The 23,462-nt window shown below is 37.3% G+C and overlaps 1 protein-coding gene across 4 annotated transcripts in view; it reads left to right on the top strand.

Moving 5' to 3' along the window:
- Window positions 1–23,462, top strand: part of if (inflated) — a 175,750-nt gene that overhangs the window by 106,101 nt on the left and 46,187 nt on the right. For all 4 annotated transcript variants that reach the window (XM_067784916.1, XM_067784919.1, XM_067784917.1 and 1 more), the window contains exon 4: window positions 2,887–2,984. In XM_067784916.1, the coding sequence (XP_067641017.1) occupies window positions 2,887–2,984 (98 nt within the window). The remainder of the gene's footprint in view (window positions 1–2,886; window positions 2,985–23,462) is intronic.

Genomic DNA, 23,462 nt, shown 5'->3' on the forward strand with positions numbered 1-23,462 from the left:
AATAGGTCCCCGGGTCCCAATGCAGTGACAAATATAGCCCTTAAATCTGCGATAATGTCCAGAACATCTGTATTCACGGACCTCTTCAACGCCCGTATCCAAGAAGGCGTGTTCTCCCGCTCATGGAAACGTCAAAGACTGGTTCTTTTGCTGAAACCTGGTAGGATGTCCGACCAGCCATCCTCATACCGGCCACTTTGTATGTTGGATTCGATAGGAAAGATTCTCGAGCGTATTATCAGTGAGCTTCTGCAGCAAACCCTGGAAAGCCCAGGTGGCTTGTCAAATAGTCAGTTTATATTTCGAAAATCAAGATCCACGATTGATGCAATACAAACAGTTATCAATATAGCCCGCCCGTGAAACCATAACAGGATATCAAAATAAAAGGTAGCTGTTTGCACTGATTACTTTGGATACTAGAAATGCTTTTAGCACCGAGAATTGGGTGTAGATAATGACAGCCCTACGAAACTTGGGCACACCTGCTTACTTGCTCAGAATAATTGGTAGCTATTTTAGCGGCAGAGTACTCTTATTTGATACGCATGAGGAACCAAGAAAGCTCAACATCACCGGGGGATTCCCTTAGGAATCTGTTCTAGGGCCAACGTTGTGTAATGCGATGTATGACGGTGTGCCACAAATCGACCTTCCCGGAGGAATGCAAATTGTTTGTTATGCAGATAATATTGTCGTAGTAGCAAGGGCCAAGAAACTCGATCTGAACCAAGCATTATGCAATGACGCCGTAGCAGGAATAAAGGAATGGTTGACGAACATGGGGCTGGAAATGGCTAGCAATAAGGCTTTGGTGACCTTAAAGCGGACTGTGGATGAGTTAGTCCTAACTATAGGAGATTATGAAATAAAGTCATAGCGTTTCTTGAAATATTTAGGAGCAAACATTGGCTCAAAACTAAATTTTAAGGAGCACTTCAGGGCAGTGAGGGAGCAAAAGTATCTAGAGTTAGTGGAGCCCTAACGCGAATAATATCCAGCATCAGCGGCCCAGGCGGAGCTATCCGTCAGCTATTGTCCCAAGTAACCAGCTCGATAATATTATATACAGCACCAGTATGGCACGGATCTAAAAAAGACCCACCAAAAATATATATTAGCAGCGTATCATATTACTACTTTACAAATATCAAGTGTTTATCGGACGGTCTCCGACAACGCGATCCTTATTTTATCTCGTAAAGTTTCAGTAGATCTACTGTCAAGTGAAATGGCCGAACTGTATGACATTGGAATCGACCGACCATCTGAAAATGCCAAGAAAAGCGCAAGGTCGCGAACCTTACATAGGTGGCAAGAAAGGTGTGAAGAATCGAGGAAAAGGTGCTGGAACTTCATGTTAGCTCGATATATACTGGAATCGAACGAGCGGAAGCACGGCGAACTAAACTACAACCTCACGCAGATATTGAGTGGGCACAGCGGTTTCAAGGAATATATAAATAAGTGTAGGATAGAGAAGGACCCTTTCTGTCCACAGTGTAGCAGCGAATCGGAAAACGCAGAACACGTAATGTTACATTGCCCTCGTTTTCACGGCGAAAGACTCTCCGTACACACAGTTTTTTTAGAGGAAACTTCCACGAGCAACCTAGTTCCCCTAATGTTCAGGCAAATAGAGTATTGTGTTGCTGTGAGCAAAATGGCGTTTCTAGTTATGGCGCGATTGAAGCAAGCTGAGAGAGAGCCCATAGAAATGCGCACGCGAAGAAGTGGCTATTAAACTGTTTTTACACCCAGTGGAGTTGTGGCTAATGACGGACCTTTGTAGTGTGGATACATGCACAGGATTAGCTTGGTTTCATTGGGATACTTGAGGGCAGTGTGCTGGCCCAACGTCCCAGAAAAAAGGAGATACAACCAAATATTAGGGGGGGGGGGGCGGCGCAGCGAAGCTAAAACTATAGTGAATGCAAGAACAAAGACAAAGAGAAGCAAAAGAAGCCAAGTAATAAGTTTAAGATGAATGTGGTAATAAAGTTGAAAACAAAGGCTACCACTAACTAAGAGTTGCAACCGGGTGGTTCAGATCACGGAAAAGGCAAAGAGAAGCTAGACAGACCCCTAAATATAAGTTTTTAAAACAGCCTGCGGCAGCAGCAGTACTCCAGGGACTTCAAGAACTTACCTGTAAGCACTTGGGCGTAAAAAAGGTCAAACAGTCGCTATCGATAAACCACGTCCTCTGAAAAGACAAGAAATGGATAAATAATGCCAAAGGTGATGTCTGAGAAGAGTCTGAGAGCTCTCTGGCTGCTTAGTTGTCTTTAATCGAGTAAAATATCATATAACTGAACAGGGGGATGGAGCACATAAGCAGGAGCAGTGTTGCATTCGACTGAGTGTATTCGATGGCCTTCATTTAGACGGAAATGTTAAATTTAGTAAACTTTTTTGGACTTACTTTATTTATTTTTTTGAAAAGTTGGACGTTGGACAAATACTAAACAAATTATATAATAATCGTATTAAACCAAACATTTAAAAAAATCTTTAAAGGTAACATACATCATGGGAATCTGGGGGCGGTGACCGGTTAAAAATCTGTCCGGCATCGGGAGGTTAAAGCAGCCAATCAAAGTATTTATGCTACATAAGTAATAAGCAATTCATTATGAGAAATAATAAAAATCTCATCAATAAATTTTCACCTCCATAAGATACACACAGTCAACTTTAAGCTTCCAACAAATTAGCAAATAGATTCGCTTAAATGTGGCTTTTTCAAAGACTACCTTGACACAACCTCTCTCCCCACAAAATTTTAAACTTAATTGCGCTTACAGCTTTCAATGTAACCCGCTTTGTAATTAAGAGAAATTCAATGTAAAATTTTATCACTAAATTGATTTGCATATCTTACAGGAAATCATCGCAACACTTATGGCGAAGTTATCGAACGAAAATCCTATCAATGGCTTGGCGCTACAGTGTCCACCAGTCGTAACAACGATTTAATTGTGGTAAGTAAAACTAACTGAAACCATAATGCAATTTAACTAAACTAGATCACAATAAAAATAAAATGAACATGTTGTAGAATAAATAAAAATAAATTCGAATAGTGGTGGGGGATATCGAAATTTTTTGTGCGCTAGTAAATTATGATAACCTGTCAACGAAATTGCGCCATGATTACTTAGTTTAAGATTTGGGTATAACTCTCATAAGCCCTCTTATATTTACGATGTTTAGCTGAGAAATATTTTGAAGTCTTAGTGCAGCAAGTGTTGCCTCTTTCTCTATACGAATAGGATGGGCAGATATTCTCAATTAGGTACTAAGTGCATTAGCAGAGCCGTTCTCATCGCACCCGTTAAGCTTATATGAAATTCGCTAATATATAAGATGATTGTTTTCAAAATTTCGCCCTTGGACAGATCTCTGTAAGTAACTTGCGCTAATGAAACCGTTGGAGCCACGAACCAGCGCAATGGCGCAACGCCGTACTGCATTATACAGCACTTGTGACTTTATTACAGTGACTAAATTGTAGGAAAATTATATCGCCAGAAACGTTAAAGCCGAATAAATAGCGCGACTATAAACTTTATTTTTGCATGAAAACCTTGAGCGCAAGCGTAAATTGGGTTTACGGCATTGACAAATAAGAAGATGAAATTTAACGACGCTATTTACTTTGCTTTACTTAACTCACCTTGCTGCACTTTCATTTTCACTCTTAATGAGACTAAAATGTTTGGGAAGCATACAAAAAAAAAAACAAAAACAAGTAAGAAAGTCTAAGTTCGGGTGAAGCCGAACATTAAATACCCAGCGTTGTTGTTGTTTGCTTTGTGTGGTCAACAGTGTTATAAGGCTGTGTTAAAAAACCTTTGGGAAAAGTGGGCGTGGTCTTTAACCCGATTTTGATTATCTTCACTCAGTCTATATAATTTGGCAAGGACAGCGTCTCTGCTAAACTTCAATGTAATATCTAAAACAGCTTTTCATTTACGGCTTCTTAAAATTCCAAATTTTCTTATACTAAATATGGAATTTATATTTTGCGTCATAAAACCAATCCACCTACCAAATTTTATTAGCTTAGCGGTATTCGTTTTTGAATTATCTCATTTTTTCTAAATTTTCTTTATCGAAAAAGTGGTTATCGTCCGATTTCGCTCATTTTCAATACCAATCTATTCTGGGTCCAGATAAGCCCGTATACTGACAGACGAACAGACGGACGGACATGGCTTAATAAAATACTGATACTGATGATTTTGATATATGGAAGTCTATATCTATCTCGATTACTTTATATCTGTACAACCAACCGTTATCCAATCAAAGTTGCAATACCTTGTGTACAAATACAGCTGTGTATAAAAAATCGAACGACAGCAGAGCTTAACACGGGGAGCCAAGTAAGCGATTTGTTGCGGTAGACAAAAGCGCCATAAGATTAGTCATATCGATGAACTCCAACTACATATATACATGCATACAAACGTGCATAAATATTTGATTGCGCTTGTATGTGTTTGTTTCTAAGATTGTATGTGACCATCGACCAATTATTACCTGGCCAACATCAAACTGCTGAACTAGTTTCGAGTATTTGTTTTTTTGTGGCAGCGCGATGACGTGCGTGTTAATTTGTTTATTTATTACTTACCACATACATATTTACATATTTACATGTGTGGTGCATATTTGTTCGATTTTTAGTTGCCGTTGTATGTTGGCCATTATCATCGTTGTCAATAAACCAACAACTGCTGTAATGTATTTGCGACAGCTTAAAGAAAAAAAAACTAAAAATACACAGAAATATAACTGAAACATGAAAATCACGTCAATAAAGAAGTTTGCCATTTAACGGGAATAAGTGGGCGCGCGTAAAGCCAATCAACCTTTGGTAAGTGGGTGGGCGCATAACATGCTCGAATTAGCATGTGTGTGTGTTTAAATATGTATATTCGACTGGGTCGATTTATTAACCGATATCGCGCCATCGATTTTTCGATAGGATTTGGGCTCAGGAAAAAAAGGTCCCTACGCATACCCAAAAAATAATTTTCGAGCCTGCGAAATTTCATTTTTTTGACTTTTTCGACTTTTATTTTGTAAGGGGGTTTTCATGACCTGCTAAAAAAAATTTTCTTTAAAAAAATTAATTAAATTTAAAATTAAATAAAAAAAAAAATATTTTTTTTAACTGTTATCGCCAACGTTTTCAGCGGACATTTTTGGGTCGGACATGGTATACATATGAAATTTTTTTTAGTAGGTCAAAAAAGTCGAAAACATTAAAAAAAAATGGAATTTCGCAAGCTCCAAAATTATTTTTTTGGGTATGCGTAGTGGAACATTTTTTCCTGAGCCCAAATCCTATCGAAAAATCGATGGTGCGATATCGGTTAACTTTCGTCCATACAAATCGACACACCCTAATGTATATACATACGTCTATGAGAATGCATGCGAGAGTAGTTTTTGGAAAACAATCAGCGCGGGCGGTCGACATGATACGTTTGTATGCCAATGAACATTTGTACGTATGTTTAGTTATCGACATTTGTATAGCTTTACATTTGTTTGTATGTTTGTTTACATGTAAAATTAGTGGGCGGGTGCTAGAATTAAAAAGTGAGTAGTGGCATGACGCAGCCCAAAAATTTTTAACAAGAAAAATTTACATGGAATTAACCCACATAATTCAAAATTTATGAATGCAAAATATATAAATAAATGAATGAATGTAAGGCGCGATAACCTCCGAAGAGATTTTAGGCCGAGCTTCTCTTCAATTTTGCGTCGTGCTCCTCTTTAAGTGTTCCTACAAATTGGCGGGACGGGACCTATTCGTTTTATGCCGACTCCGAACGGCATCTGCAAGGCAGATCAGTTTTCACTGACGACCCTCCTTAGAAAAATTTCTCCTAATTGAAAAACCCTGTTTCTAAAAATTTGATGTTGCTTTGCCCGGGGCGTGAACCAACATCTTCGAAGTGGTAGGCGGAGCACGCTACCATCACACCACGGCGGCAGCCATGAATGAAAAATAAACCGGAAGCGGTTGTGCGAGGCTTCGCAGGTAAAGCGATATCGTATTGCTTCTCCTGTTCTGCGGTCATGCTTAATTCCGACTCGTTACTGCACTCTGAGCAACGTATGCATTTTGTTACACCTAGAAGGTCGTGTCAGAAACAGATTGAGACTTGGGAGTTTCACCATGGTATGGTAAGACTAAGTTAGGTTGAGAGAGCGTGCATAGGATTCTACCACACATAAACTTGGAGAAATTATTGTTTATTTCGAATTGATTTAGTGAGTTCCGGATGTGGGCAAATTCTGCTAACCTGCTTCCTTATAGTTTCAAAAATAAGGAAGTTGCTTAACAATGTGAACTTAAGCAGGCACGAAAGATCCATGTACCTAACTTCCGCATGTCTATCATCGTCTTAGCATCTGTGCGATAGCATAATATGCTGTTATGAAGCCCGTAAGAATAATATCGGATTAGATTTATTAAGTTTGAGAAAGAAAGTTCATGCTATTTTTTTCCAAACCTGGTTAGATCTCACAATGGTCACGGTTGGTACATAGAAAGTTAGTTGCCCTAAAATATTTTTTGCCTCATGTTATTGACAAATGTTGAAACAGAGCTGCCCAACTCGTTTTGTTTCTTTAGTTGTCTTTCCGGTCGAAGTCAATTATGCTTATAACACTCCTAGGGACCTAACAAGGGCAGATGTAGAGATATCCTATCCGAAGAATGCAGGTTTATGTCCTTTGACCATCGCCATGTTACCTTCAATCGCCTTGAAAGATGTCTACCTTACGTTAATTCGTGGAGGTTCGCCGCCACCACAATGTCCCCATTAAAAAGATCTCGCCTTATAATTTTCTGTACTCTAGGTCGCCGCCGCCGCCGCCACAACATCAAAAATCTATGTGGTAATTTTAAACTTGATCACTTAATCAAAAACTCACTTACTTGGACAAATCCGTCCACGATTTGACCAGCTTTAATAATAGCTGCTCATGTTAGACGTTTCTTTTTATTTTGATTTATCCTCCTATTTTCTAAATGACGTTAGATGCAAATAAAGCTACGTACACATAGACAACTTTATTTTGTTATAACAATGCCATCGAGGTTCGAATTTTCCAAGCAACTTCTGACTTGAAAAAATTAGATTATTATACACTCAAGACAACTGAGCTGGGAAAAAAAGAATATCACATTGGTCTCTGGAGTAATACTATTCTGTTAACACCTGGCTGGAACAATCATCGGCTTAGAAAATACTGCAGGTGTTAGGGAGCCGGTAAGATTGACTGTTTTCCATTTTTGAGCCCTACCATTACTTCCTCTCTACTCTACTTCCCTATCCGAAAGTATTCCATTGACGTGATGTTGTCCATGTCAGATGTAGGGACAGTTTTGATACTATAGAGCATTGCTCTTTCCATGTCTTCTCATATCTTTGCATGCCCATAGTTGGTAAATTTCCACATGTTGGTCAGTCTGACAGCATCTTTTGCGGTTACATCTACGCACACATGTAGAGGCCACAGGTTAAAAGCGCTTGCAGCATGCCAACTTCCTAGGCATTAGCGTTTATCTTTGGTACAACTGTTGAGACAGCAGGCTTGAGATCCACCACATGACAACCGTTTGAAATGATAACCAGATTCGGGTAAGAACTATTTTTCCTGATGACGAGCACGGAATGGGTGTTAAGGACATTAGATGGCCAGACCCTTATAAGGAAAGTCTGCAGGCTGTGCAATTGACGGTGCAAAGTGGGAGGGCGCTCGAGTCTTACGAAAATTTACCATAATAAAAGAGATTATGCCAGCAGTGCTACCGTTCACGCCTATGAATCAAAGCAAGATTTTCTAAAGTTATATTTATCTGATGTAAACTATGTCAGCAATTTCTGTTTTAGGTAAGTTATTAACTTTTTATCGACGAATTGTCGGTTTTTTATCGAAAAGTTATAGATCTATTATTGAAAAAACATCGTTTATTTATCAAAAATGTATCGAAACCTTTTCGAAAAGTTAAAGTTTTATCGATTTCCTATCGGTGTGTAATCGATTTGGTATCGAAAAGTTAGCTGTTGTTATAAAAAGGTTATTGCTATGTTATCGACAAGTTATCGATATATTATCTAGGATGATCGATTTTTATCGAAGTCACCGATTTAATATCAAAGAGATTTCGAACAGTTATCGATTTATATACGGCATAGTATCGATTTCGACGCATCGATGTGTGAGTAAGCAGATTCGATTAAAAAATAAATAAAATTGTAAGGCGCGATAACCTCCGGGGAAATTTTAGGCTGAGCCTCTCTTCCAATTCGCGTCGCAATCCTTTTAATTATACCCAGCTGTACTTGTACACAGGGCATTATAACTTTGATTGGATAATGGTTGGTTGTACATGTATAGAGGAATTGAGATAGATATAGACTTCTATATAATAAAATCATCAGTATCGAAAACACATTTGATTGAGCCATGTCCGTCCGTCCGTCTGCCTCTTAACACGATAACTTGAGTAAATATTGAGATATATTCACCAAATTTGGTACACGAGCTTATATGGACCCATAATATATTGGTATTGAAAATGAGCGAAATCAGATGATAACCACGCCCACTTTTTATATATATAACATTTTGGAAAACACAAAAAACTTGATTATTTAGTAAATAAATACACCTAGAATGTTGAAATTTGACGTGTGAACTGATATTGAGACTCTTGATAAAAATTTGAAAAAAAATTTTAAAATGGGCGTGGCACAGCCCACTTCATTTTTGGAAGGGTCGTGGGCGAATAAAATAAGCTATATCTTTGCAAAAAAGAGCTTTATGTCAATGGTATTTCATTTCCCAAGTGGATTTATAACAATAAATAAGAAAAACTTCAAATTTCGAAAAAATGGGCGTGGCACACAAGTACACAAAACAAACAAGAACAGCATTTCAAGTGTACAGCTGGGTATGTTACGTTCGGTTTTACCCGAACTTAGACTTCCTTACTTGTTTTTCCTACGAATTCGCGGAACGGGACCTACTTGTTTTATTCCGACTTCGAAGAGCATCTGCAAGGCAGATGAGTTTTCATTGAGAGCTTTTCATGGCAGAAATACACTCGGAGTGCTTGCCAAATCTGCCGAGTGACGACCCCGCTTAGAAAAATTATCTTCTAATTGAAACAACTTGTTTCTAAAATTTTGATGTTGCTTTGCCCGGGGCCTGAACCAAGGATCTGCGGTGTGGTATGCAGAGCACGGTACCATCAACCCACGGCGGACGCAGATACCAATACAATTCAATATAAAATAGATGACACACCTGAACCCCGTTGATAACAAACCGATAAGAAACTAACAAGTTAACTCGATGATAAAAGCTCGCTATCGATAATGATAGCTTGTGCGTATCGGTTGTAACCGATTGGAATCCTACTAAAAACCCCGGAACTATTTGTTTTTGTAAAGTTACCGCTGTTATGCTTTAGCTGCAAGCCCTAGGCGAGCTCTAGTTAACTTAAAAATATTAGTTTTCTAGAAGTACGCCTGCATGTTCAATCATGCCTTTTCCCTTTCTTTATTTTACAAAATAAAAAATCAATTGCTTCACTTAAAGTTTCATTGCGAGCTTGACCTAAATTATTTATATCTCCATATCGACTTCAAACCCGTAAAGTTGCACTAGTGACCCTTAATGAGTTCCTGCAAAAATGTTGCAACTACTTAATCGAGAATGACCTACAAAACATCAAATGACTAATTGAGTAAACAAAAGTTAACAAGCATACTTATACTTACACCTTCAATTTGCAATATTGTCAAACACACACAGACATGCACACCATAAAATGTCAAATACGTGTGCCCACCCATAAACCTTAACGAAATTAAATCGATTTTGTGCTGTCAATAAATTTTTTTGAAGGCCACGACTCATCACAGAACACACCTACCTCGGTTAAAGTGCGCCACGAGTCACTTATTTGGAGTCAAAAGCTACATATCACAACAATAAATATTGGTAGCAAAACAAAGTGCGCAACACAGCAGGGCATCATCATCACCTGACACACACACACAGCCAGGTGATTCCTTCTCCATAGCGTGATTTAGAAACATTGAAGGCGAGTGAGTTGCTAATTCTTGCCACATCATTTCTGCATAGCTGCATACATATTTACATGTGCGGAGTGCTAGCTGGCAAACAAATAAATAAAATTGCATTAAAATCAAACTTAATTGGCGATTAAATATAGAGAATTTAGTATTAATAGACTAAGGAATTTAATGGACACACACATATGTACACATATAGTAAGGTGTACGCTATGAAGCAGGTCAATTCATTAAATATAAGGCGCCATTAAATTTTTGGCTCGCACATAAATTTAGATATCCCCAACAACAACCAGCGATGACTATACAATTAAAAAACGTTTAAGCTTTTATGCTATACATACATACAGACTTATATACAGCAGCGATCAGAAAAATAGCAGCGGCAATTTATATCAAATGTTTTCAGTTAAATAAATTTGTTTATCTTTGATATTTTAAGAAGAAATTTGTATGAATTATGTAATTGAAACCACGTTGACCAGTTTCAAAAATTTTTTCGAAAATTTCGAAGTACCCAAACAAATTTTTCGCAAATATTCGAAAATTTCGAACTTCTTATTTGGTGTTCTCTGAAATTTTTTGAGTATGCAGTTTTGTAGTCCAATAAATTTTGGTTCAACAAAGTACAAGTTACAGGTCGCATCACTCGTATTGATTTTCTACAATTTTTTTCCGAAGGAGACCGGCGGAAATGGAAGAGCCGCTCGGAGATAAATCGTGCCACGCATTTGGTTTTCTTTACTCTGAAAAAATTTCTCGAATTTTCGAATTTTTCCGAACACGTTTTTGAGATTGATTTTTATAGTTTCGGTTAGAAAATTCCAAGAAGTTTTTTCTTTAAATATCGAAAAAAGGCAAATTTTACTAACGAAATTTGAAGTGATGGTTCGTATTCGAGCTCAAGGCCTATAATTATTAAACACTATGGACACATTCAGCCTATGTGAGGTCTTTATTGACCGGCCAGTTCAACCTAACCTTTAATTGGTTTGATAATTATTATTTTTTTTTAATTTGTCTATAATTGAAAATTTGTTTTTAATTTGGAATAGAAGATAGACAATTTTTCAGACTGTATATCGTCATAGGCCTTGAGCTCGAATTCGAAGTTGGAATCTTTTATCAATAGGCCGATAAAACAAAAACAATTGGAATTTGAAATGATTGCAACTGCTAATTTTCTGATCGCTGGTGTACATACATATATACATAGATCAAATGTGAGTGAGTGAGTAAATGCGGGCATATTGTAAAGAAATCAAGAAATCAATGCGGCATTCTTGGCACACCTTAATCTGACACGAGGCATATACTAAACGTCAATTCTGTGCCTTAATTTGTGGCTTTTCCAAACCAAGGTGGGCATTAAGATTACGGTAAAACAAACAAAAGAAGCAGTTAAAAAAATATATATATAATAGAAAATGCAGTAAAAATTTCAACAAATGCTTTTGTGTCTGAAGAACAGGAAAAATGTAAAATGCAAACGCATAGAAACGAAAAACGAATTGAAAATCTGTAATCGAATACCGATAACCATTCAAGTTGCAACACAACAAATGTAGCAAATGTGGCAAATGTTTAAAATGTGGGAAATGTGGTAAGTCAGCAATTGATTGAGCAATGACTTGCTGTGGCAGTTAAGATGTACGCCAATAGATTTAAGTAATTTCTAAGAATAGTGTTCAAGCAAAAGTAGATTCGAGTGTAAGATTAGGACATAGAAATGACTAATGCTTAGAAACAAGAAAAAGCTTCACTTTTCATACCACTAGATGTTTGGTTTCGAAGCAAAACATTAAAACTATAGCTGCCCTCTTCGCCTCTACAACACAATATGGAGTTTAAAGCCACACATTCTATGGCATTACGGTTTGGTGACTGCCACTGAAAAAATAACAGCACGGTGAGTCGCAAACGCCCACAAAAGCTCTATAGGTTATACTCAACCTTCTCTCAATAATCTGTACGATTAAGTCCAAACGAATTGTAATGCGGTGATACTGAATGCAGTCCTGCACTAGAGGTACATGAGATTTGGCTAAATCCATTATGCAGCCAACCATCTCATAAAACTTTCTTCAACTGATTGTACTACTCCGACTCTTCCTCTAGACAACAAATTCCCTATCCGAAACCCAGAGCGACACATATGTGTAGATATTTCTACTCCATACTCAGAACTCACAACCATTTATACGGCTGGTTTCAAACCTATTGAGAAATGCGGGTAAATGTGGTATCTACTCCGAGGATCTTTTAACAAATTAAATGGCTTCCCAAGGCAGCCGGTTTCATGTACCGGAGCGCCTCGGGATTTTTCCCAACCAAGGGCTGCCATTTCAGTGTAACCCCATTTAATTTGTTGCGTCCCTCCAACAAATTGTCATCCCCCAACAGAGGACCTTTTGTTCCCTTTAGTATTAGGTTGCGAGCCACTACAGCGTCTTTTAGCCATATAGGCTGCTACTTTATAGCTAATATCTAAGAGTCGCACGTCAGCTGCAATTTATTCTGACAGTGAAGAATCGAACAAAGCTTTTTAAGGCACTTCATCGAAGGTAGAAATAGTTTGACGTTAGACTCTCAATGCAAAACAATGATGATATGGGTGCCAAGTCATAGTAGTATATCTCATAACTGTGTTGCTGTTCAACTAGATATTATAGTAACTGGACAGATCTATACAAATCAGCTAAGGCACATCGCTCCTACTCTTACCTGTACTTACTGACTAAGCCAATGCCAACACTGGAACACACTTGTGAGGCGTGTCGACAAACTTGGCCTCGCATAAATGAGAACAAAATCTGGTTCCTTATTAATCTCAATCATCTTTCCTTGAGTCCATTGATCAGGATTTTTGAGGGACACTGCCTGATGGCAGTACATGGGGAACACATGGGAATCCTAACGATTGACTTCCGTCGAGGAACAGGAATAGGATGTCTTAGTAAGCACTTTATAGGCTGTTTAGCCGAGCTTCGCTCTGCTGCAATTGAAGGCATCCTGCGCTCCACACTAGTAAGAGGAATTAGTTCAGCTTTATATATATTTTAAGGAGGAGGGGCATTAGCTCATTCAGTGGTATAACAATGTACCAATTGGCCTAAGTGGGCCTCCCGGCCTTGCCTTGACTCAAAAAACACTAAAAAAGTTAATTCGTTTTCATTGACAAGGGCAATGGAACCTTTACTCGATCCTTAATGCTACACTCACCTTTTACTATGTACTGTCTGATACAAGTCCATTAGACCATAGAAAAATGTCGACTTACTAACAGTAAGACCCCTTAATAGGTTTTTCAAGGCATCAACTACCACTGACTTGATTCTCTAATGATATGGAGCCTTTTTGCATACCAAAACACAACCTCAAGTTCCTTGTGGAAAAACGAAATGCCTTAAAGGCGATGACCAACATGGTGGCTGACCCACCGATCATATCTTGGGTCAGCCGATTTAGGATAATACTTGAAGTCTCCGACGGCGGCTACAAATAACGAAAAATATATTACTTAATAGGTACTATCAAATATTCACAATCCAAAGTGCGACCATTTAGCAGTAATCTTGCTTTTCATTTACTTAAACAAAACTGGACTGGGAAAACTCTTCAGTAACATCCTTAATTTTGTGCTTAATACACAACCAAACAAATTTATTGTTTACTCCAAAGTACTTTGTCCTCTCTATCGATTTTAAATACAAAAAAATGGTGCCCATTGTTCAATTGAATAGTCAAAAAATCACGATCCTAAATGTTGAAGCTCCTTTTGAATCGATCGTGCATGAAAGTACTCCTTCTTTCGACGTACGTAAAATAAGGTACAAGAAACGAAACGAAATCAAAAACAATCTTACAACAACACAATCGCTACCAACGAATTATGCTGATTTTTATAGTGATTGTTTTTTCTGTTGTACTGTATTATATTATTATTATTACACATTATTTTATTGTTTTATTTGCTTAAGCGAATTTCAACTTTATCTGTCAAATAAATATTTAATCCATTGGTCAAATCGGTACAATATATCTTCCACTCAATTCGATACGACTCGACTCGCCTTCCCTTTTCTGGGGAGCCAGACTAGTTGACCATCGCGCATGCTTTTCTGTTAAACGGCTGCTGCTGTTGCTCCATTGTGCTTTAATGTTTTTTGTGCGCATGCGCACATTTAAAATTCATATAAAAGCTGTGTTTCTTGTGCTCATATTCTTTTACGGCTGTGTGCTGATCTTCACATTGTTATGGACTTATCGTAGGTCTTCATTATACTCAGTTGAGCAGAGCTCACAGAGTATAATAACTTTGATTGGATAACGGTTGGTTGTACAGGTATAAAGGAATCGAGATAGATATAGACTTCCATATATCAAATTCATCAGTATCGAAAAAAAATTTGATTGAGTCATGTCCGTCCGTCCGTCCGTCCGTTAACACGATAACTTGAGTAAATTTCAAGGTATCTTGATGAAATTTGGTATGTAGGTTCCTGTGCACTCATCTCAGATCGCTATTTAAAATGAACGATATCGGACTATAACCACGCCCACTTTTTCGATATCGAAAATTTCGAAAAATCGAAAAAGTGCGATAATTCATTACCAAAGACGGATAAAGCGATGAAACTTGGTAGGTGAGTTGAACTTATGACGCAGAATGGAAAATTAGTAAAGTTTTGGACAATGGGCGTGGCACCGTCCACTTTTAAAAGAAATTAATTTAGAAGTTTTGCAAGCTGTAATTTGGCAGTCGTTGAAATTTGGCAGGAACGTTACTCCTATTACTATATGTATTCTTAATAAAAATTAGCAAAATCGGAGAACGACCACGCCCACTTAAAAAAAAAATTTAAAGTCAAATTAAAAAAAAAAAGTTAATATCTTTACAGTATATATGTAAGTAAATTATGTCAACATTCAAATCCAGTAATGATATGGTGCAACAAAATACAAAAATTAAAGAAAATTTCAAAATGGGCGTGGCTCCGCCACATTAATGCTATAAGTCGAAGAAAAAGTTACCAATCCTTGTGAAATTTGGTAGGGGCTTAGATTCTAGGACGATAACTGTTTTCTGTGCAAAAGGGCGAAATCGGTTGAAGCCACGCACAGTTTTTATACACAGTATACTATCTGTCGATAACTTGAGCAAAAACCGATATAAACTCAGTTCACGTAATTATCTGAACTCACTTTGTATTGGTATGAAAAATGGCCGAAATCCGACTATGACCACGCCCACTTTTTCGATATAGAAAATTACGAAAAATTAAAAAAATGCCATAATTCTATACCAAATACGAAAAAAGGGATGAAACATGGTAATTAGATTGGTTTGTTGACGCAAAATATAACTTTAGAAAAAAACTTTGTAAAATGGGTGTGGCACCTACCATATTAAGTAGAAGAAAATGAAAAAGTTCTGCAGGGCGAAATCAAAAGCCCTTGGAATCTTGGCAGGAATAATGTTCGTGGTATTACAAATATAAATAAATTAGCGGTACCCGACAAATGATGATCTGGGTCACCCTGGTCCACATTTGGGTCGATATTTCGAAAACGCCTTCACATATACAACTACCACCACTCCCTCTTAAAACCCTCATTAATACCTTTAATTTGATATCCATATCGTACAAACACATTATAGAGTCACCCCTGGTCCACTTTAATGGCGATATCTCGAAAAGGCGTCCACCTATAGAACTAAGGCCCACTCCCTCTTAAAATACTCTTTAATACCTTCCATTTGATGCAATTGTCATACGAACACATTCCAGGGTTACCCTAGGTTCATTTTCCTACATGGTGATTTTCCCTTTTTTGTCTCCATAGCTCTCAACTGAGTATGTAATGTTCGGTTACACCCGAACTTAGCCTTCCTTACTTATTTTTTTTTTAGAACTGAGCAAATTTCTTTTATTTATATTTTTATTTTGTTTTTCTTATGTCAAATACTATGTGTTCTTTTTTTCGCTTACTTACCTTAGCACGCTGACATCCGCAGTCCATATTCACAAATATACCAACGTGCATACTCGCCTATGTAGTACAGTACACTATTTTAAAGTGCTGAGTAAATGCCCTTTTGCTTTAACCTTTTATGCCACAAATGGTCAATATGACTTAAGCTTCTTGTGCCATATATAAAAAAGATGTTGAATAAAGGTAAAGTTTTTACGTAAGCGCAAATAACTTTAGATTTTTTTTCAACAATTTTTTATTGTTGTTATTTTGATGTTAAGAGGCTCAAATTCGCGTTGTCCTGTGAACAACTTATTCTTATAGCTTAACTATTTAAGAACATTTTTTATCAGCAAGAGAACACAGTGTTTTTGTTTTCATTATAACAGAAGAAAAAAATTGCAAATTTCTTAAAAATAATGACTAGTTACAAGGTACTCATCAAGGCAACCATTCAACTTCGCTGCTGACCAGAGATTCAAAGCAAGGCAAAAATATGATTGTTCCAGAAGTTCTCTCATCAACCAAGTAAGGAAAGCCAAGTTCGGATGTAACCGAGCAATACATATCCAGCTGCCAAATTACAGCTTGCAAAACTTGCCACGCCCATTGTGCACAATTTTACTAACTTTCTATTCTGCGTCATAAGATCAACCCACCTACCAAGTTTCATCGCTTTATCCGTATTTTAATGAATTATCGCACTTTTTCGGTTTTTCGAAATTTTCGATATCGAAAAAGTGGGTGTGGTTATTGTCCGATTTCGTTCATTTTAAATAGCGATCAGAGAGGAGTGCACAGGAACTTACATACCAAATTTCATTAAGATACCTCAAAATTTACTCAAGTTATCGTGTTTACGTACAGACGGACGGACCGACGGACTGACATGGCTAAATGAATTTCTTTTTTCGCCATTACGTTTTACCATTATGCGAAGAAAATTAATATACTCTGTGAGCTCTGCTCAGCTGAGTATAAAAGTTGTACGAAGAGAGACACTGAAATAATTCAGGTGTCGCCGGATCGCTATTCACACCCAACCATTGGTATCCTCGAGGACATGCAAGGTATACGCCAGACTAGGGTTGCACAGCTTCAGCTTGGAAATATTGGGTGCTATCGTTTTACACTATTTATCCCCTTTTTAAATTTAGTGGGACATTAGGCACTTCAAGAAGTTTGTTTAGCACCTTTTTTCCTGGTCCTATCTCTCAGGCTATCAAGTGCGTTGGATTGCGGCCTATGGCAATTCCATTTAGTGCTATTTTTTCTCAATTTACTTAAGCCGCGTACTTCACATAAGCCTGCCACCCTCAAGAAATTAAGAATGATGTTCGATTTTGTTAAACGTTTATGCCTTAACTTTGCCTTCGTTGAGGATATTCGTCGCCGGGGCATTGCATTCAGGAAGGATGCAGTCTGAAGTCTCATGCGCACTGTTGCAGAATCGAAGGAGGCTAATAATCCAGTCAAGGTATGTGACTTTTGAGTCTCCAAAATTGCTTTATTTATCCTTCTGTGTAAGGAAATTTACTTTATCATGCAGATTCTCATTGTTTTGCGAAACTGTTTCTCCGGGCAAGTGGTCAGCTTGCTTATTGCTATCTACCCATAATCAAAATCAAAAGTATAGGTTACAAGTTGCCAGGTTGGTCAGTCTATCCACAAACTCGGGGACTATTTAGGGTTTCAGTATCTTCATATATTTAATGATTACAAAGAGTTAATCCTAACTGAACATAATGCCTTATGTACGATCTGACTACCGCAAAGTATGACAAATCCTTTATTTGAATATGCATTTAGCAGGCATAATTCTGAGTCCAGGTGTAAAAAAAAAGTTGCTCCTCTGCTGCGAAGATGTTGCATAGCTACCGTTTAAGTACTTCTATGGTATTTGTATCGCTAAAAGTTTCTGGTGACCTATGTGAAGGCACTGTTTGCGTTGCGCCAATATGAATTTGTTTGTCCCAGAGTCTGGGTCACGAGTCTCGTCAGGTTTTCAGATGCATATTTTTTGTTTTTTCTTACAATCCGAGTGTATTTCTGCCAACAAAAGTTTCTCAGCGAAAATAAGTCTGACTTGCAGTTTCCATTTGGAGTCGGCATAAAGAATTTTGGCCCCGCACCGTCAATTGGTAGGAACAATTAAACAGAAGTACGGCACAAATTCTCCGTTTTTCTTCTTCTTTTTCTTTCTCTTTCTATTTTTTGACCTGTGTTTCTTTTCTTTCGGTTTCCCTGTATTGACCTTTCCTTTTTCTATATTTGTTTTCTTTCCTTTCCTTTTTTCTTTCGGTTTCTCTATTTTGATATTCCTTCTCTTTATTTGTTTTCTTTCTTCTTAATCTTTTCTTTTTCTTTTTCTTTCTCATTCTCTTTTTCCTTTTTTTTGTTTTCTTTCTCTTTTTTATTTTTCTTTTTTCATTTTTTTCCCATTCTTCCTGTTTTTATTTTTCATATTTTTTCTTTCTGCTTATTTTTCTGTTTTCCTCTCTCTATTTATTTTCCTTTATCTTTATTTTCTTAACCTTCTTCTTTCTTTTCCTTAACATTTTTCTTTTTCTCTTGTTTTTGTCTTGCTTTTCTTTTTCTCTTTTGCTTTTTAATATTTCTTTGTCGCTTTCTTTAGTTTTTTGATTTTCCGATGTTTACTCCTCCTCTTTGTTATCTTTGTGTTTACTTCTCATATTGATACCGTTCTTTAATTTCTTCTTCTTATTCATGTATGTAAATCCACCCACATCACAATATACTGTTTTTTTCTTAAAGTGCGAATCAAGTTTGTTTCCTAAGTCTTCTGTTATATTTAAATATTTCACTTGTATAGATGCAAATAATTTTTTCGACAGTTCGTTGAAAAATTGTTTCTAAATGAGATAAAATCAAGTTTGAATACCTGATTAAGTGTAAAACATTATTTTTATTTAACCGGTCTTCACATTGGACACACTGTACCACACTCAGTACTGTATTGTTCGCCCATCAACGTCTTTTCCCCAGACTGACTGTTCTATTTCAGTTATTGCTTTCAATTTTACTTTTTTGATGTAGAAAATATTATATTTGCACTTAAATGCATTCAACGTGAGCGCATAACATGACAGCCATGTACGCTAGCACTTCCAACCAAAAAAAAAACAATAATAATAAAAAAACAAAAAATGAATTTATATTTTCAGTTTAAGCACTCACCTTTAAAGCGCTGCTGCTTTTGTGTGGAGGGCGGCATACCAAATAGCAGCAGACAAAAAAGTGCTTTGCCAAATATTTTCAGACATGAAGTATTAAAAATTCAGTAAAAAAGAATAACAACAACGATAACAGCAGGAAGGCGGTGAAATGTATTCGATAGCAGCAAGCAGCAGTGAGGCGATAGCCAACGCGAGCCAGTAATAACCCGACCACCGCTGCTTGATGCTTCTATTCGCTTGCCTCACAAAGTGATTGGTAAACAAGAAAACAATTTTTCTCACATGTGTTGACTGCCCTTGGCAGCGGCCGCGACTTCAAGCTGACGCGCGCGTCTTCAATGGAGCGTATGTGATCAGCAGTCAGTGCACTATGAGGCATGTCCCTGCAAAAAATCGTGCGCTTAATCCCTAAAGAGTTTGGCCTCCGATTGATCTCTTTTGTCTACATTCGGGCGTAATTGATCGCCTTTAGTCTCTTTCGGGTACAGTTGGGATTAGTCAGTTTGAAATCTATGTAGCCCCATTTTAAGAAATATTAAAAAAGAAAAGCAGCGAAATGAGTAAAATAAAAAAGATTACAGGTGACTGATTCGAATTAGTTAACATTATTATTATGCCAGTGTCAGGGTTAAATTTTCGGAAAATATTCTTTATTCCTTTTTGAAAAAATAAATAAAAATAAATGTAAGGCGCGATAACCTCCGAAGAGATTTTAGGCCGAGCTTCTCTTCCAATTTTCGGCGTGCTCCTTTTAATTTTTCAAATGGCCGGACGGGACCTACTTATTTTATGCCTACTCCGAACGGCATATGCAAGGCAGATGAGTTTTCACTGAGAAGCTTTTCATGGCAGAAGTACACTTGGAGTGCTTTCCAAACACTGCCTAGGGGCGACCCGCTTAAAAAATTTTTCTTTTAATTGAAAGAATTGTTTCTAAGATTTTGTTGTTGCGGAGCACGCTACCATCACACCACGGCGGACGCCAACTTACATCAAATAGATTTGGCGGCTTGGCACACCCTTTAATTTTTTTTCTGCCATGTAAAGTTTCTCAGCAAAAAAATCACCTGCCTTAGCAGATGCGTTTGGAGTCGGTCAAAAACGTTTAGGATGATCAACCAATGGGAACAATTAGAAATAGCACACCACATATTGGAAGAGAAGCGGGCTTAATCTTCCCGGATATATACTGCCAAAAAACATTATTATTATTATTTTGGATCGATATACAGGATCATACACAACAGTGAACTTGGCGCCTTGCGGCTTAACATATGTATATATTTCATGTTCTGATAATTGTGTACATAATTGAAGGGCTGAACAAATGTTTCCTTTGAGGAAAATCAAGTATTTTTGTTTTATTAAATATCCCTTAATATAAAAAACCTACACAGAGTCAAGCTAAATAAAACCATTTAAAAAACAAGTAAGGAAGGCTAAGTTCCGGTGTAACCGAACATTACATACTCAGTTGAGAGCTGTGGAGACAAAGTAAGGGAAAATCACCATGTTGTAAAAAGAACCTAGGGTAACCCGGGAATGTGTTTGTAAGACATGTAAATCAAATGAAACGTATTAAAGAGTATTTTAAGAGGAAGTGGGCCATAGTTCTATAGATGTACGCCATTTAGGGATATCGCCATAAAGATGGACCAGGCCTGACTCTAGAATTTGTTTGTACGATATAGGTATCAAATGAAATGTGTTAATGATAATTTTAAAAGGGAATGGGCCTAAGTTCTATAGGTGGACAACTTTTCGAGATATCGCCATAAAGGTGGACCAGGGTTGACTCTAGAATTTATTTTGTACGATATGGGTATCAAATGAAAGGTATTAATGAGTATTTTAAAAGGGCGTGGGCCTAAGTTCTATAGATGGACGCCTTTTCGAGATATCGCCATAAAGATGGACCAGGGGCGACTCTAGAATTTGTTTGTACGATATGAGTATCAAATGAAAGGTGTTAATGAGTATTTTAAGAGGGCGTGGGCCTTAGTTCTATATGTGGACGCCTTTTCTAGATATCGCTATAAAGGTGGACCAGGGGTGACTTTAGAATTTGTTTGTACTAAATGGGTATCAAATGAAAGGTGTTAATGAGTATTTTAAAAGGGAGTGGGCCTTAGTTCTATAGGTGGACGCTTTTTCGGAATATCGTTATAAAAGTGGACCAGGGTTGACTCTAGAATGCGTTTGTACAATATGGGTATCAAATGAAAGGTGTTAATGAGTATTTTAAAAGGGCGTGGGCCTTAGTTCTATAGGTGGACGCCTTTTCGAGATATCGCCATAAAGGTGGACCAGGGGTGACTCTAGAATTTGTTTGTACGATATGGGTATCAAATGAAAGGTGTTAATGAGTATTTTAATAGGGCGTGAGCCTTAGTTTTATAGGTGGACGCCTTTTCAAGATATCGCCATAAAGGTGGACCAGGGGTGACTATAGAATTTGTTTGTACGATATGGGTATCAAATGAAAGGTGTTAATGATTATTTTGAAAAGGAGTGGGCCTTAGTTCTATAGGTGGACACCTTTTCGAGATATCGCCATAAAGGTGGGCCAGGGGTGACTCGAGAATTTTTTTGTACGATATGGGTATCAAATTAAAGGTATTAATGAGGGTTTTAAAAGGCCGTGGGCCTTAGTTCTATAGATCGACGCCTTTTCAAGATATCGCCATAAACGTGGACCAGGGATGACTCTAGAATGTGTTTGTATGATATGGGTATCAAAATAAAGGTATTAATGAGGGTTTTAAAAGGGAGTGGCCCTTAGTTGTATATGTGAAGGCGTTTTCGTGATATCGACCAAAATGTGGACCAGGGTGATCCAGAACATCATCTGTCGGGTACCGCTAATTTATTTTTATATGTAATACCACGAACAGTATTCCTTCCAAGATTCCATGGGCTTTTGATTTCGCCCTGCAAAACTTTTTCATTTTCTTCTACTTAATATGGTAGGTGTCACACCCATTTTACCAAGTTTTTTTCTAAAGTTATATTTTGCGTCAATAGACCAATACAATTACCATGTTTCATCCCTTTTTTCGTATTTGGTATATAATTATGGCATTTTTTTTCATTTTTGGTAATTTTCGATAACGAAAAAGTGGGCGTGGTCATAGTCGGATTTCGTCCATTTTTTACACCAATACAAAGTGAGTTCAGATAAGTACGTGAACTAAGTTTAGTAAAGATATATCGAATTTTGCTCAAGTTATTGTGTTAACGGCCGAGCGGAAGGCCAGACGGCCGACTGTGTATAAAAACTGGGCGTGGCTTAAACCGATTTCCCCCTTTTTCACAGAAATAAGTTATCGTCCCAGAATCTAAGCCCCTACCAAATTTCACAAGGATTGGTAAACTTTTGTTGGACTTATGGCATTAAAAGTATCCTAGACAAATTAAATGAAAAAGGGCGGAGCCACGCCCATTTTGAAATTTTCTTCTATTTTTTATTTTGTTGCAACATATCATTACTGGAGTTGAATGTTGACATAATTTACTTATATACTGTAAAGATATTAACTTTTCTTTTAAAATTTGAATTAAAAAAATTTTTTTTTAAAAAGTGGGCGTGGTCGTTCTCCGATTTCGCTAATTTTTATTAAACAGACATATAGTAATAAGAGTAACGTTCCTGCCAAATTTCATCATGATATCTTCAACGACTGCCAAATTACAGCTTGCAAAAGTTTTAAATTACCTTCTTTTAAAAGTGGGCGGTGCCACGCCCGTTGTCCAAAATTTTACTAGTTTACTATTCCGCGTCATAAGTTCAACTCACCTACCAAGTTTCATCGCTTAATCCGTATTTGGTAATGAATTATCGCACTATTTTGATTTTTCGAAATTTTCGATATCGAAAAAGTGGGCGTGGTTATTGTCCGATATCGTTCATTTTAAATAGCGATCTGAGATGAGTGCCCAGAAACCTACATACCAAATTTCATCAAGATACCTCAAAATTTACTCAAGTTATCGTGTTAACGGACAGACGGACGGACGGACATGGCTAAATCGAATTTTTTTTCGATACTGATGATTTTGATATATGGAAGTCTATATCTATCTCGATTCCTTTATACCTGTACAACCAACCGTTATCCAATCAAAGTTAATATACTCTGTGAGCTCTGCT

This window comes from Eurosta solidaginis, chromosome 4, assembly GCF_040869045.1.
Source record: "Eurosta solidaginis isolate ZX-2024a chromosome 4, ASM4086904v1, whole genome shotgun sequence".
NCBI classification, from domain to species: domain Eukaryota; kingdom Metazoa; phylum Arthropoda; class Insecta; order Diptera; family Tephritidae; genus Eurosta; species Eurosta solidaginis.